Consider the following 16,782-nt stretch of genomic DNA (forward strand, 5'->3'; position numbering starts at 1 on the left):
TTGTAAGAAAATTGAGTGATCGATACCGCGATGCGGTTGGAAGCGGGATATAATGACGGCAAGAATAGAGGTAACAAGAAACACATGGCTGCGTCTTTGCATTCAGTTGCAGAGCAGCTGCTGGTCGTTGGGAAACTGCAGCAGGGACTCGCGAGAACTTAAAGACGAAGTTATACCGCGCGCCTCCAGACTCCAACTCGATGCGCCCCCTCCTTCCCTCATCCACCCCTGTCTCCCTTTACCGAGATACGGGCTTACCTTTATTTTTATGTACGAAAGTTGTTGCAGTCGTAAGCACCGCCAATGTTGTACCACCCGTGCTCATCGAGACGATAAAATAAAGTATCTCCCGCCGGCCGAAAAGTACAACTTTATCCGGAGAATTGCATCTGGACCGCGGATACCTTTTACATTCTTTGCTTTCCTCTCAAGCTCTATGTAGAGAATCTTTCGAAAGCTTACTTTTGATCAATCTCTCTTGGTTGAAATTTAATGAAATTCATAATTAGATGCTTGACAATTAAGGGTATTTGTGAAGAACTAATTGCAAGACAGCTCAAGAGAGTAGATGACAGTAAAATCTCGTCGCTTTTATCCCCAAAGTCATATAGTAAAATTACGTTTTTACTAAATTCATTTTTCTTACATCTAATACTTTTCTTATATCTAATTTAATGGACCAATTCATTATATAATCGAGGTCTTAATCCTTCTGTCAACGAACGGATATTCGGGTATCCAAATCAACTTTAATTGTTAAAAATGTGTCGGAATTTTCTCTGCCCGAAATAAAATACAAAGGGCTTTTTTTTGTATTCGAAAATCTCCTAAAAATAGGAAAAAAAAAAATGTTCGATGCCTAGCAGCTGTTAAAAAAAAACTGTTATAGTGCAATGTCGAAAACACGCGCAGAACTGGTACTCAGGTATCCGTAAATTCATGAAAACGTGAAAAATTTTGCACTGACAGAAGAGTTAATCGTCGAAAGTTGGATGTCAATGCAAAATCTGGAAAGAAACCTTCAGAATTATATGCATAAAATTAATCTTAAACATATAACATTTATATATAGAAAAAGTAGATGTTCTCGATATGGGGTTTTGCAAAGATTAACATATGTGACTAGCAATTTTAATTAAAAATCGAAGCTTTTTGTCGAAAAAACACGCAGTTGGTACCGGAATACCCACATATTGATGAAAAATATTATGCGTTGGCAGAAGGGTAAAGTTAAATAAATTTCCCCTTTGTTCTATTTCAGCGAGAAGAATAATTGCCTTCAGAGACTGAAGTAAGAATTACAGCTAGTCCTTCGAAAGTGGAATCGGGATTCGCCGGTCCGAGATAATTCCGCGGCATTACAATTTGGCAGCTTCATCGAGTTGTTCCAAGCCGTTCCTCGAGGGTACCTGTCGTAATATAATGAAATTCCCACGTGCATTAGTCTCGCCCACCCTCTTAAGAGAACGCGCACATGTATCGAATCGTGGAAGAAGGGAGGGGCTGTGAGTTCGCCAAGTCCGGGCGGACTGTTTTGCTAGCGCTCCGACGCTTAAGACGAACAGAATAAGGACTGCGAAAGGGGATTGCAGGATAGTTTGACAGTTACGTTTGCGATTCTATGCGCTAAACTGACTGGACCAAGTATTATCCTTCTCCAAACAGAGTTCTGGATATTCCCTTATGAGCAATAATTTTTAAATCTAAATGATGATTTAATTTTTGCATATATAATGCAACGTAAATATATATACACACACATATGTTTTATATATATAATAGTATATAAATTTATTATAAATTAATTTAGTATATATATAAATTTTATATAATAGATTTATATAAATTTATTATATAAATTAATATAAATTAATAAACTAGTAAATTCCCCTCCCCCCCCCATCATTATCATTAATTATGCAAGAATAATGCATAATTAACAACATGATAATGATATTATGAAAATAGAAATACATAATAAATACGACACATGAATAAATGTAATTGCAATCGCATATGATGCAGATATAACGCATAGTCGGAGATAAGGAGAAGCAAGGAATATGCATATACAACATGCGCGTCGATGCAAAGTGCACGTTGAGTGCACGAGATGTTGTAATTCACGACCATAAATGCACATTGTCTTGCAAGTGATATTACGTGACGCGATTTATGCCCTACATGGGATATCCTGTAATAGGTTTATAGATTTCCGTTCGCGCGAAATCAATGTGGCGAAACTGTTTCGAATCCCGTCGAGATACCGGAGTATCATTATAGATGTGCCAGAAGATAAAATGAGCTGCATCCTCTCTCTCTCTATATTCGCAGAGTGTGACACGGCTTGTCTGATATTTTTGCGATTCGAAGAACTGGACGCGAAAATTGTTTGCATAATTCCTAAATGGACTTAATGGAAAAAGGAATCCGTGATGTACGCACAGTATATTGTACGTTATAATAATATTGATACAACTTTCAACCGCGGTGTGATATATTTGAATTGAAACTATCCACCTTTCTCTCTTCCTTTTCTTTTTAAAAGCAATATGTAATATGGCGTTTGTCGATAAAAACAAATATCGGCATGACTTTCGAGATAAAATAAATTTCGAAAAATATTGAAAAGTTATGTCGTAATAATGTAATTTTTTGGAGTACTTATTTAAACTAAATTAAATTGATAGTTCTTTGAAAAAAGAAAATTAATTGCGTGCTTCCAATTCGATTTTTTAGGGTTAATATATTTTAAAGAACGGACGTTCGGACATTTCTCAACTCTCTCGAAATTTTAAATTTATTTTACAAGATTTTTGACTGACTTATATCTCCCTTTGATCCTTCCATCATCCTCCGGCAGGATTTATTAATTTCTTCGCTTCGTTTCTTCTCGCGGAAGCGACGATAAAACTTTCCGCGGATCTTTTTGCCCTCCCGCATTTTACAGTCGCCGCTATTATGTAAATTTCCGCAGAAAATCTTACAGAGAAGATGCGGAATACGCCTATGGCGATACGCCAGGAAGGGGCAGAGGAACTTTCAACAAGAACGAACATCGTCGCCCGCGAGCGCGCATAAGAAAGTCGAAAAAGACCGGCAAAGTTTGCCCGGTATAGTTTACAATACCGATTGGATTGGTCAGGGAAAGTTTCCTCCGCTTTAACTTTGCACACGCACATGTGATTTTTGCTCGATATGAGCGCCGAAGAACGAACGTACGTGCATTATGGACGAGGCGAGGCTAGGGAGAAATAGCGAGGAGAAGAGGGATATTCCTCCTTAATTAAAACTCATGCGACTTTGTCCGCCGAGACTGTGAGTTTAACGTCGGTACAATATAACCGTAGTAAAAGAAGGATAGGGGCGCAAAGTTATGGTCCCTGCAAGGATAACTACGTGCACACAAAACTTGTTACTTTCCCGCGGTGTGCAGAGGATGTTGACGGCAGCGTATATAGAGTACCGGGTCCCATTTTATGAATTAATCGAGATACCGGAGGGCAAAAATTATGAAGCGTTGAATATATATTCTTTAAATTCCGAGTTTTATCCTTCGAAAGCCTGATATATGTGTCAAACTTACTGTTCAATTAACCCTTCTGTCAATGCATATTTCTTCATCTTTTCATCAGGCGAAGAAAAGTTTCAATACGCTTTAACATTTAAAGTTGCTTTGACAAAAGGATTAATCATACTACTTGTGCGGTGTCTTTATTTCGCGAACTTGCGCTACAACAGGTAAACCTCTGATCTGCTAAAGTGACGCGAAGTTAAATGAATACGGGAGGATGATGGGAGCCAATATTCGAGATATTTATTGCGCGAGGCGGTTAAAGTGAGGGTAAGAAGCAGGCCGAGAGTTCGGTGTCACTTCCAATATTTTGTAATAAATTGCTAACTTTCTCGTAGGACTTGTAGGACCCGGGCTAATCTCGATAAGAGCAAAGTCGGGAGGCTTCAAAAGTTCGACGGACGAAGCTTTGCTTTATATTTCGGCGATAGTCTCGGGACACCGCGGGTCGCCTTCGAGCCTTTCCAGGTTTCATTCCGCCTTCGAAATAAGGAAGAGCTACTCCGAAAGGAAATCGCTCAAAGGAAAAGAACTTTGAGTAGCTTGTTGCGCGAAAGGTTGACCTCCGTCTTCTTAGCCTTATTGATATAATAAACTCGGAGCCGAAAAACTAATGAATGGAAAAGAGAGAAACTTGAGTTGCAAGTTCTATGTTAAGTATGTAAGCGAATTAAATTAGTTTTCTTCATGTAGTTGTTTGTTCGAATTGTACCGCACATATTTCATATTTATCTTAAATCAATTTCGTCACCTAACTGACTTCCTCGCCGAGATTACATATCGATCTTTATTGTAAACCTAATTACATAATACCCCTATTATATCAATATTGTACTCCTAATATAGTTCATTATTGATTCAGGACTGAACGTTAGGCGCGCCGATATTGGCACAATGTGATCGATTAGCCGGGACGTGTCAGCTCATAACTCGCATACGAAAAGCTGGCCGGCCTTGCTTTGTAATCTTCGCATAATCTATTTAAGCTCGTTATTTCACGTCGCCGCGCCTCGTCAACCCGTTCCGAGTTTCTCGTGCTATTCCAGTGTACAGAGTGTTTACGCAGATCCCGCAGAATTACGCAAGGTCCATTCAAAAAATCCTCCCATAGAATATTATAAGGTTTGTATTTTTGCGAAAAGATTTCTCGAAGACAACTATTGATCACTATTTAATATATAATTTTTAATTCCTGACTATTTTCTTTCTGGTATAAAAATTATTTCTATATGTGTCATAAATTATTTATGATAAATAATTTAAAATGAAGGAAAATCGTGCCTCGCATATAATATTTTTAAGAAAATATCTAGCAAAAGTCAAAATATGTCACCGCTTGTCGCGAAGCTTTTAAAACATCTTGTAGGCGTTTATAGTGCCCGGGGTGTTACGAGAAGACGGCGAGGAAGCGTGTTCACCCGTGTCACAAATGTCACTGTTCATCTCGCGAGCGGGATATAAACTGATGCTCGTCGTGGCTTTACGAGCCTTCAGAGTTCAGCGCGCTTCACCGAAAGAGCGAAAGAGAAAAGGAAATGCGAAGCTGCGAAGGCAGAGATCTCTGATTTAATTACAAACAATATGGCGTCCTTAACAACCGCGAGGAGTCGAAACATAGATCGATTGAACGAATTTATTTACGAGCGGAAAACATATATGATACGTGGTGGTTTTAATTTTAGCGCATTCCACGTCGACAAGCTTCTTTCCCTGTTTTAATTAAAGATACGTCTCTTGACGTCCAGCTGATTTATAGGAAGAGCCGTTCCAGCATTCCCATATAATATGTTCTCTCGCATTTGTTACGGAAATCATCCCTTCTGGTCTTTACATTTTGGGATTCAAAAATAATCTTTGGGAGATTTAATCTTCAGAAATTGAGAGATGCTGAAGAAGTATTAGATCAAAATTAGAATTAAATTAATTTTGAAATTCTAAAATTTCCGGAACTTTAATCACCTCGAATATAATAAGTCTGTTTTAGAGTAAAAGAGGAAGTTTTAGGACATCTACATTTAATTCAAGAAGATTGAAAAGCAAAAGGATTCGATGGTACGATTCGTTCAACAATATCATATCGAGGTTTATCGAATTTTTCTTTTTTTCCGAGGAATATAAACGTGTAAAATATAATTCCAACATAAATAAATTGGAAGCAACGGCTTAAAAAGCAGGTACGAAGGTTAACCAAAGGCTAGAAGCGAAACACGTTTATATGGGAATTAAGGGAGTAGCTGCAAAGGGAGAAAAAGGGGGGGGGGCAAAAACTATTGCGAAGTAGATAGGAGAAACGCTGCGGTGAGAGAAAGAGAGAGAAGGATCGGTGAACAAAGGCTGGATACCGTAGACGTAAAACAACGACCACTCGAATCGACGATTGCTGTTTTCGTTTCGCCTGGGAGAAATGCGCCCCGCATCTCCTCCCTTCCTCCCCCGCCGTTTCATCCCCCGGAGTTTGCCGGAAATCGAAGATTAAACCGAATCGAAAGAACAAAAGATTATTGAATTTCTCCGCTGTGTAAAATTCGAAACAGACTCATCGATAATGCTCGACGTTTTTTCAAATTGCGCACGGTTATATCCGTATTGTTATCATCTTGTTTTATTACATTTTTCGCGAGAGACTGTATCGGAAGCGGGCCACTTTTGCGATTAGATTCAAATAGATAGCGCGTGAGAGATAGAGCATACGAGTTGGAGGAAATGAAACATTTAATACAGCATCATATTCTCAATGGAATTAAAATTGATAGTATTACATTTGATGTAAAGTTTATATCAAAATTGTAAAAATTCAGTAGAACGTTCTTAACACTCTTCTGCAACTTTAAATATTAAAAATGTGTCGAAACTTTTTTTCGCTCGACACAAAAGAAAAGAATGCAACTGCTATAAAAAAAAAGAATAAAAAATATTTTTAATAATACTGAAAATCAAGGCTATCTTCTTCTGCTTTCTTTTTAGGTAATTTATAACAACGTTTAAACATGAATTCGAATTTTAACGATGCAGATTCCGGGAAGCATGCTGGATATAATAATGTATATCGATATCTCCGCCGAGGATCCCATTTTCTCTCGGAGGGGGAGGCGAGAGCTTTCAGCCGGGGATTTTTACTCGGGCGAGATAAGAAAGGCGCAGGTATAAAAAAAAAATTAATCACTCGAGAGGGAAAGCGCACTCGCCCTTCTGCTCCATTTTCGCGGCACATTTTTCTCGGATCACGCGCGGACGTCTCGTAGAATCGACTCGAGTCGACTCGAGGCAACGTGGAATGCAGGCTATTGGTTCAATGCGATTTTTCACCAGACCTTCCCGGGGTGAAAAATGGCGAACACACCTTCCGCCGTGTCTCTCACGGCTGTGCGATGCCGAAGAAAATCTTTTTCCATGTCAGATATCCGGTTCTGACGATGCGCGAGTTTATTTTGAACTCGTCAGCGTACATATTTCACCGTTGCAACATAACATTCCTGAAGAGATCGATAAGCTCGTTCATAGATTATTATTTTTATTTTAAACACGTTTTTCGGACTTGTTTTATTTAATTTTTATTGACAGCTTGTAATAATATATAACATTTTTTTTATTCTCTGCCGGTGATACGTAAACAAAATATGGTGTGGAGGAGGAATATTTTTTTTGGATCTCTTAGTTTTTAAATCGAAATTAAATGTAAATATATTCTTTTAAAGCACAAATAAAATTTATATCTATGTAAGTTAAAATAAAATTTTTTAATGCATTTAAATGTTATTAATTTAACTAGAATTTTGATTAAAATTTTGTTTTAGAAATTAATTTTTCAATCAATAGATCATCCTAAATTGAAATAATTAAAAATAAAAATAATAAAAAAATTATAATTTTATATTTCTAAAAAAAATATAAATAAGAGAAATAAACAAAGAAATTTCAATATAAAAAATTAATATAATTAATCTTCTAATTATAAAAAAAATTGAATCCTAAATGAAATTCGAGAATTAAGAGGTCGAATCCGCATTCTTCACGATTTTTTTTCAAGGATTTTATTGAGAATGAAAAATTGATGGAAAAAATGAGATGAAAAAATGAGATGAAAAAAAATTTTATGTTAGAAATTGAAGGGAGAGAAAGAAACCGGCGGAGAAATTGGAGGAAGTAATTAGCGCCGGCGTTTGATTTTTCGCGGGCGCACGTTAACATCGCCGGAACGAGAGCCGCGGGTTTCTCTCCTTTTTTTCTATTTCAGGTCAAAGAGGGCTCATTTCGCGTCATCCACGACGTGCTCGAGCACACCGCGAGCGGTTCACAATAAAAATGGCCTCGTGTGCGGTGTAAGTCTCCGGCCGCTCTTTCCGAGCTCGGGAGCTCGGACAGCTACACACGAGTGCCAAGCCGTGTTCCCGAAGCGCGACACTTCATCTCCCGTCTCCCTTCTTCTTCCCTCTTCATCGTACGAAACGATGAAAGCTCGCCCGGGATCTGACCCGTTCTAATTCGAGCTAACTCGGCAGAGCCAGCGCGCGTTCGCGTTTTCTTCTACATCTATGCGCGCCGCTTAAGCGAAGACTAATCGAAGGACGAGTGGACTGTTCTCGATATTCCCGCCCGAAGAGGCCGAAGAGGGTCTTGGAATTTCTTTTTTCAGCCATTTGCATTCGCTCCGCGCACGCTGATAATTCAATTCCGATAAACGGGACCAAGTTGGAGCGTTTTGCTAATTATTAACGTCCAGAATAGAGCTAGAGTCAGTCGGATTGAGGCAGAAATGTGCAATGGCAATCGCGAGTTCGAGTTACTACTGTCTTATTGGAGTTGATAATTGATGGACTTATTTCCCCCTTCGTTTTATAATTCTCAACTTTGCACTTCGGCTATTTTAATGTATCGTGGAAACTTGCAAATTCGGTGCGATGTTTAAAGTTTGTCGTGAATTTGGATGATTATCTTCGCTCTCGTCATTTACAATATTATTATTTTAGATACCATTGTGTAGTCTTCAATTTAGACGATTTGAGATAAATGAAATTTTAGAGTTTGATAAGTTTGTTTTTGTTTTTATAAAAATTTCTCTCTTTCGGCAGGTTGAAAATGCGTGTCTATTCGTATGAAATGGAACGCGAAATATGTTATAAAGTGTTATATGAATGTGATGTTACTCACCGATTTCCAAGTATTTTTGATGCACTGGATCGTATTGTTCCCAGGACAAACTGCGAAATCGACTCTTTTCTCTACTGGCTGGTAAAAGAGTGTCGTTTCTTCCATGATGATCAATAATGTTCGGATTTCTGAAAATTCAGAACAATCTTTTATTAGCAATTTCATTTTTGGCACACTATATATTTGCATAAGTTGCAATAATAATAACGTCCAAGCATATTTTTAGGAACACGATAATATTCTCTCTATACAAATAAAATAATATAAATATATTAAGAACTAATAATTTATCAGAATTAGTTCACTAGAAAATAATATATATATTAGTATTTGATATTTTTTATCCCATTGAATTTATATTTCTCCTATTTTATTATAGAGAGAGAAAGAGAGAAGAGAGAAAACTTTCTTATCAAATTAATATATTTCAAAATAAAAATAGAGTTCTCTCCTGAGAGATTTCATTAATATCACTTATCTTCAATTATAATATAATTTTATCTCAGATCTCTTTCTAAAATTAAAACTCACAGAGAGAAGAGCAAAGAATATAAGATTAAAGTTAACTGACGTTGGCGAAAGTGTTGATAATAATCATAAGATATCTACACTGTGTATCTATATTTAAAAGTTTTCCTCATAAAATTAAATTAAGTTATTTCTTCTATATTATTATTGTATCTAGATCGAGAAATCCCGACGAAAGTATCCTTTTTTGCACGAAAATAGAGGGAGTACTTATTTGGCGAAAATCGAGAGAGCAAATTTTCGGTCGGAGGTGAAATTCGAATCACGAGTATCGCATAATTCAGTATCGAACGTGGCACATGCAAAGTTTGCCAGTTTCCGAACTTGAGGTAAGACTTGCGGGTCAGAGCTATAACGGGTCCGTGTTACAACGGACCGTAGCTATTTTGGCCGGAAAACGGAAGTAGCACTGAGGGCTGATCCCTCGTTTACATTAACGGCAAATGGCGATGGACCCACTTTGAGCAAGTATAGAGAGGAGGTGAAACACACGCAAACACACACAGAAACGACGTTCACCGCCTCTTTGTTCACTCGTTATCAGCTGTTCCTCCTGCATCGTCGCAATCTCGAGAGAGAAGTGTATAACAATTTCCTCCATTTTCTTCACACACATTACTCTCTCCCCTTCAATGCTCGAGCTGTCAAATTAAACAACGACAGATTCTCGTTTATGCGAAATAAATGGGCATGTCAAGATAAGCAATCGGCATCACGGATGAGAAAGCAGCAACGATCAATTTTATTAACGATGGGATTAAGTATCTTACAAGTAAATTCGAATTTGTGTTTGCAATAGTTTGAATTTTATATAAATACTTTGAGGAAAAAACAATACATTCAGTTAAATTTGAAACTTGAAGTGTGTCTGAAGCTTTTATGAGTATTTATAAAAAATTGTATATATGTGTGTGTATTCTAAATAAATTTTTTATCTTAGAGTTTGAGTACTATACTTGTAAAAGATTCGATTCTTTATGATAAAGAGTACTTATAAAAGTACTATTTTGAATCGTGAAGATACTTAATCCAAAATTCGAATAAAACTGTTGTAGATTAGATTAGATTAGATTATTTTTCAAGTACATATAATATATAAAATATATAAAATATATAAAATAAAATATATAAGAAATTAATTTTATATATTATTTATACATATAAGAAATAATATTTTACATATTATTTTATATATTAATATATATTTTTAATATTATATATATCATTTTTCTATTATTCGAATCCTAGAAAATAAAATGTGATTATTGGATTCGCCTTGAATTTTTAAATATATATTAAACTTTATTAAATCTCAGTCTTTATAGGTCTTCTTTGAGAGTGGAGAGGTGGCTACGAAAAATTTATCGCTTATTAAATTCATGACAATAATGCTTACGAGATAGGAGCGGATTCGCATGCACGCGCGCAGATTAATTCCGTAAATTGTTGCAATTTACGAGCGCGTATGTTAGGGGATAAATACCAAAATCGTGGATCTTTGATATCGCGATATTCGAGAGCGTATCGATTTGATTAGTCAAATTACACATATGGGATAATTACGAGCAAAGTTGGTCGCAAGCCAGATGTAAATCATGCAATGGAGGGGGAGAATGCGCGGGGGCTTTTCGCCCTGGAAAATGGAAATTCGCCGTATGAAATAAGGCTGTTATTTTAGTTATAGCAATATCGTTCGTCACACACGTGTATGCGGGCTCTCTTGAAAAAACATTTTATTTTGTCGAAAAACAGAGACCGTTGCCGAATTCCCGCCGTATATTAAAAGCAACTGAAAACTTTATGGATGTAGCTGTGTTCTCCCGCGAACGAGTCGATATTTTTACAGTACATACTTGAATTTTTATTGGTTAAAGCAGCGATCCCTTCTCGAATGGTCTGATTTATATGGAAGCTGCAAAGTGGATGTGTCACACTAAAAAATTATGTTTTATATTTTTATTTCAATTTTTATTTTATAAGCTCATATATTCTTTAGAAAAAGAAATATTTTATAGAAAGAATATTTATATATGTATATTCTATATTTAATTTCTTTTCGGTTATATATATATAATTTTCGAATAGGCACTATTATTTAAGCTTCGTCGTATTCCTTATTAAATATTAAAAGGACTTTAAGCTTCGAACATTACACTAATTTATTTTATCGCCTAATAGTGATACATCATATTTTACCCCAATAATATAATCTACTTTATAATCGTTTTGATATATCTATTAATATATAGAAACGAATGGATAATTATTATTCATTTGTGGTGAGCAATGATTAAATTAATTATTAATTTATTTGCATAATTTACGTGTATAATCACGGTTATAAAATAATATATTAGTAATGTATATGTTATATGTAGAAAGAGAGAGATAGAAAGGAATGAGAGCGCGTTTTCATAAAATTCTTTAATCTCGTAGGGTTCTTTTTTGATCTAGAGATAGCTAAAGTTTCCTTCTCCATGAATGTAAAGATGCGCATTTCTTTCCGGAGATTACGCTGTTCTTACAGGCGCGGTAAATGGAAGGGAAGAGGACTATATCTCGATGAAGAAATCGCTGTCTGTCCAATTAATGATAGCAACTGCGAATCAGCCGAGCGAAAATCCCTCTCGAGTATTCGCGCAGAGCGATGTACTACGAGTTTCCTCATCGGGATGAAATACCTTCTTTTTCCCAGTACGATTAAGGCCAATTATTTATTATAGGTTTCCGTTTTCTCTCTCTTTCTCTCTCTCTGCAAAGGAGCGGGAACTTCGTCGTCGCAAACGAGATTTAAAATCACTTACGATAATAAAAGGGCTAATAAAAGCCATCGCGATTAACGATGCGTAATTAATTAAATGTTCCGGAAATCAATCCGCCACCTTTCCGGTCCCGTTCCATCGTTTATAAAGAAATACTATTATAGATCTCTCGAACCATATCTGAATTAAACTACTAACCACCTTTAGGTGCTTTTAGGTGTCCCGTTATATTTATTCGATAAGAAAAAATCGAGCCTGCGATAAAATTGGTACAATTAAGAGCGTTCGAGATAACCGTAATAAGTGTCTCTGCGAGAAAATAATTTAGAACAAACGTTCATCGATGTATGTCACAATACACGTCTCGAATAGGATAAAAAGACAAAAAAACAGGAGATGGACAATTTGTTTCTTTGATCGTCGGTACACAGCCGCGATATTCCGTGCGATGACGTGTTTGCAATCGTCTGTCGCGGATGCGAGCTCGTGATGAAATATGCCGAGACGTACGGTTGGATAACGTACAACTATATATGTAGATTGCGCAACAACACGGAGATAACAATAATCTATAATGCACAACCTCCTCGCAGAGAGCGAGAGAGAGAGGGAAAGGGAGAGGGAGAAAGAGAAGGGGGATGGTGCATCTCTCGTGTTGTCACGCAGCTTGACGAGACATTATAAACCGCCCCGATAATAAATGCTCGGAGCGATTTTCTCATGTGTCACGCAATTCAACACACTTTCGGGACACACAATTTGTTTTAAAATATAAAATAAAAAAAAAATTGTGTAAAAAAAAAATCATGTATATATTATTTGAAATGACTTTTGCACTCTACTCTATTAATCTCTCTCGACACATACTCTGACATTTATTCAAGTTGGTTCAACATCGGCATAATTTGCTCGTTAACCTCTCCTCTATATTTTCTTATAATCGAGAAAGTTTTCCGAAAAATATACCGTAAACGACATTTTTCGAGAATTTGCACGTTAATTAAAAAAGAAAATGTTTACTTTACGAAAGTGTTGCGAATATAAATGTTCTGACTTCAAAGAAAGAAGAAGAGAGAAAAGTTGACAGTCAAGTCTTATAATATCGATTACACCTGCTATGAAAATATATTCGAGTTAAAGTAAATATGCATCACTCTTTCAATTTACATGATCGAAAACTATTATTTTCTCTCTCTCTCTCTCTCTCTCTCTCTCTCTCTCTCCTTCCTTCTCCTTCTCTTTTCACTGCAAACAATTCTTGACGAAAAATATTACGACGTTGCCGTCGTCCTTCGATTTTTCTTGTTTCAAACCGTGATGATTTATGACGTTATAGTCCATACAGAGTTTGCTATCCTGCTCGTATAAATTCAATGAATTATGTAATGCCGTTTCTCTGAAAATGCATCGTCGACGATACATAAATTATGAGCCGCGACCATTGTGCACGGCACATAAAATATGCGCGGTATCACTGACACATTACTGTAAAAGGAATCTCTATCAGTTAATATATCATTATAATTTTAATTAAATTATCTTCGAAGTACGCGTCAACATTCAACTCACGAATTAACGATTAATCGTAATTATCCTGACCTGATTCTCAGCGCAAGATGTAGAACGCCAAATTATCAATATTTCATTTCTATGTCATCTTATGCAAAGGATCATCACAAAATGGAATACTATTAATTTGATTTATTGCATAAACCAAAATAACAATATACTAATTATACTAAAATTATTATATATATATTATTTATTATATATATTATTTATTATCATATTAATTAATTATTATATATATTATTATAATATTTTTTGTGTCGGCAAACCGTATAATCTTTTACAAGACGCTAGAAGAATAAATAAACAAGTCGATTGCGTATAAACGAGCTAATTGTATCCTCTCGAAGGAAAGAGTTAATGTCTTTATTAGAGGGTACCTTATTTAAAGTCTCGAACCGGCTCTTTACTTTCATCGTACATTTGCAGGGAGCTGTTCCGTTCGAATGATAAAAGACGCCAGACACAACAGCTGGTTGTATCGATGAAGCCAATTACGAGCATCGTATGGTCATGTATGGACCTATAGACAATCTCTCTCCGCTCGGGAGATCGATCACTAATGGGCGCGACTGCCAGTTAGCATGCATCATCGGCTATTTAAGTGAAACCGGCTCCGATCAATGGCACTCCTTCCCTCCCTCTCTCTTTGTCTACCAATTTAAAGCTCGATTTCGCTTTAATCCCCTTACGTAAAGTCGCTTGGAAAAATGCCGACTAACATCGGGGATCTATGCTAGCTCAGTGGACCTTGATGTCACACCTGGCCGAGCCGACATTCACCACAAAACTCCCTGACCTGACTATATTTGTACCTTGTAACGCGTACGGTATAATATAAAGTGGAGATGTGTACAAAATGTACCTGTGTGTAAAAAAGAATGTTGAATAAAATATGAAAAGGGAACGTGTATGAGAAATATATACGCGGAGAATGTAAAAATAGTATGTACATTTCTGTTAAATAAATATTTCCTAATGTAGAAATATAAAAAACAAAATGACATTATGGTAAAGTAAAGACAATTTTCTTCAGCTCTATAGAGAAATAAAAAATTAAGGATTAAGAGAAAGATAAACTTTAATGTAAAAGATAATCAACAACAATCATTTAGACGTATTATTTTTCCATTAATCAGAATTATTTAGGTAGAGTTTTTAAAAATATTAATGGAATTAATTAATCGCGTATATGTGTAATTTAAATGTATATTCAATTTTATAAATTTTACATTAGCAATCATGTTAGGTACACAGAATACATGTGTAAAAAAAATGTTGAATAAATGAAAATGAATATGAAAAGAGAGTATGCGAGTTATACAAGGAAAATGTAAAAATAGTATATTTCTGCTAAAGAAATATTTTCCTGATATAAAAATATAAAAAGCAAAATGGTAAAGTGAGAATAATTTTCTTCAGCGTAGAGAAATAAAGAATTAAGATCGATTAAAAGAAAGGAAACTTTAATATGAAAGATAATCGACAACTGTCATTTTCAGACGTTTATTACTTTTCCATTAATCAGAATTATTTAGATAAAGTCTGCGACACTTTGAAAGAAAGTGCTAATCAGAGACATTTAAAAATATTAATAACGTAATTTTAATGTGTATTAAATTTTTTGAACTTTACACTTTTAGTCACGTTATATGTGATAATGAGATTTCTGTAATCAGGATTCAGTGTTTTATCCGTAATTTTATTAGTAACTATTATTTTTGCATTGCGCTCTCTGTAGTTATGGATATATATAGAGTAGCGCGAGCTACTAATATAATATCTCCTGATATTACATATAAAGCTATATTAATGTTATTTGGCGATTATTTCCTGCAACGTTCCCGCGCGGAGTTAATGCGGACGTTCACTGGGGGATTCATAATCAAATAATGAAAATTTCGTTCGGTTGGTATTCGGCATAATGAAATTTCCCTGCGAAATCATTTCCTCTGATATTATATCCGCGGACTTTTCTCTGAAAACGAATTAAAACTACTTGCGCCATCGTCGCAATATATACAGAGAGAAAGGCACGCGACATTCGCATAATTGCAAAAGGCGGTACGTCATCACTACTATTGTATCGCCCGCGCGCGCATGCGCTCTCTCGCAAAGTGCACAAACGCAACTTCCGCTTCCTCTTCCTCCCCGCGTCCTCACGGACGCCCTTCCATAAGTCGTTAACACATTCTTGGTCGCGGCGCTGCAGAATTTTCTGCTGATACCTGCGAAAAAGCTTCATATTCGAGCTTAATACCCCCTTTCAGAATGTACGACGTGACGATACGGAAAGAGGCGGAAAAGTGAAGTAGCCTCCATTCCGTACGTCTTTATATCGTGGCACGGAGTAGTCTTATTTTTCTTCAAAGTTAATTTCTTTTCTTCCTCGCCAACTTGGACTTAATTAAAACGTATCGCGAATTTTCTACAAGGGAACTTTGCGAACCTCGTAAATTCTAATTTTGATAAAATTTTACATGTAGAGGGAATAAATAGATAAATTTAGAAATTTTTTGTCATGATCCAAAAAAAATTCTAAGGGGTAAAACCATCCCTTATATACAACTTTTTACTTCTCTCGAGAAGTATTTAAAATATAAAAAAATATTTTATATAAGAGTTTATTTAAAGATTGTTAAAAAAATTAAAAAATTGTTCTTAAAATTTTATTAATGTGGGTAAATAGAGATATTTTCTTATCATAACTTTTGTATAAAATATTTTATTTATCACCCCTACATGTGTGTAAAGTTTCTCATAAAATTAGAATTTTCTTAAATATTAATTATGTTTTAATATTAAAAAAAAAAATAAATAATACTAAATTAATCAGGCAGATTAAATACATATTCCTTCGAGAGTTTCGTTCATTTTTTCGAGAAGGCGATAAATTCGCCGCAGCGACAAGAGGGACAAATTGAGATGAAACGAGAACGAAACTCGTATTCATCGATATTTCAATTCAGGGGTCGTTAAAAAAAAAAAAAAAAAGAAGCAAATTAACTCGTCATCGAGAGGCTGCACCTTTCGCCGTATCAACGTTCAACAAAACGCGACGCGTGAACGCGGTTACTCCGCTCTCTAATTGGACCCTTCCCCGTGCGAAATTAATGAATGCTGACGCGACTTTGAAGCCGAATCCCGTTTCCCAAAAGAACGTTGCGGGCTGCGAGCGAGAGAACCGCGTCTCTCTGACTC

The 16,782-nt window shown here is 35.9% G+C and overlaps 1 protein-coding gene across 2 annotated transcripts in view; it reads right to left on the bottom strand.

Moving 5' to 3' along the window:
• Nlg-4 (neuroligin 4) overlaps window positions 1-16,782 on the bottom strand; it is a 271,493-nt gene that overhangs the window by 35,399 nt on the left and 219,312 nt on the right. For both annotated transcript variants that reach the window (XM_083054024.1, XM_083054023.1), the window contains exon 10: window positions 8,723-8,850. In XM_083054024.1, coding sequence (XP_082910150.1) covers window positions 8,723-8,850 — 128 coding nt within the window. The remainder of the gene's footprint in view (window positions 1-8,722; window positions 8,851-16,782) is intronic.

This window comes from Prenolepis imparis, unplaced genomic scaffold (genome assembly GCF_030444845.1).
Source record: "Prenolepis imparis isolate NDT839.2.m4 unplaced genomic scaffold, iyPreImpa1.0 SCAF_14, whole genome shotgun sequence".
Classification (NCBI taxonomy): Eukaryota; Metazoa; Arthropoda; class Insecta; order Hymenoptera; family Formicidae; genus Prenolepis; species Prenolepis imparis.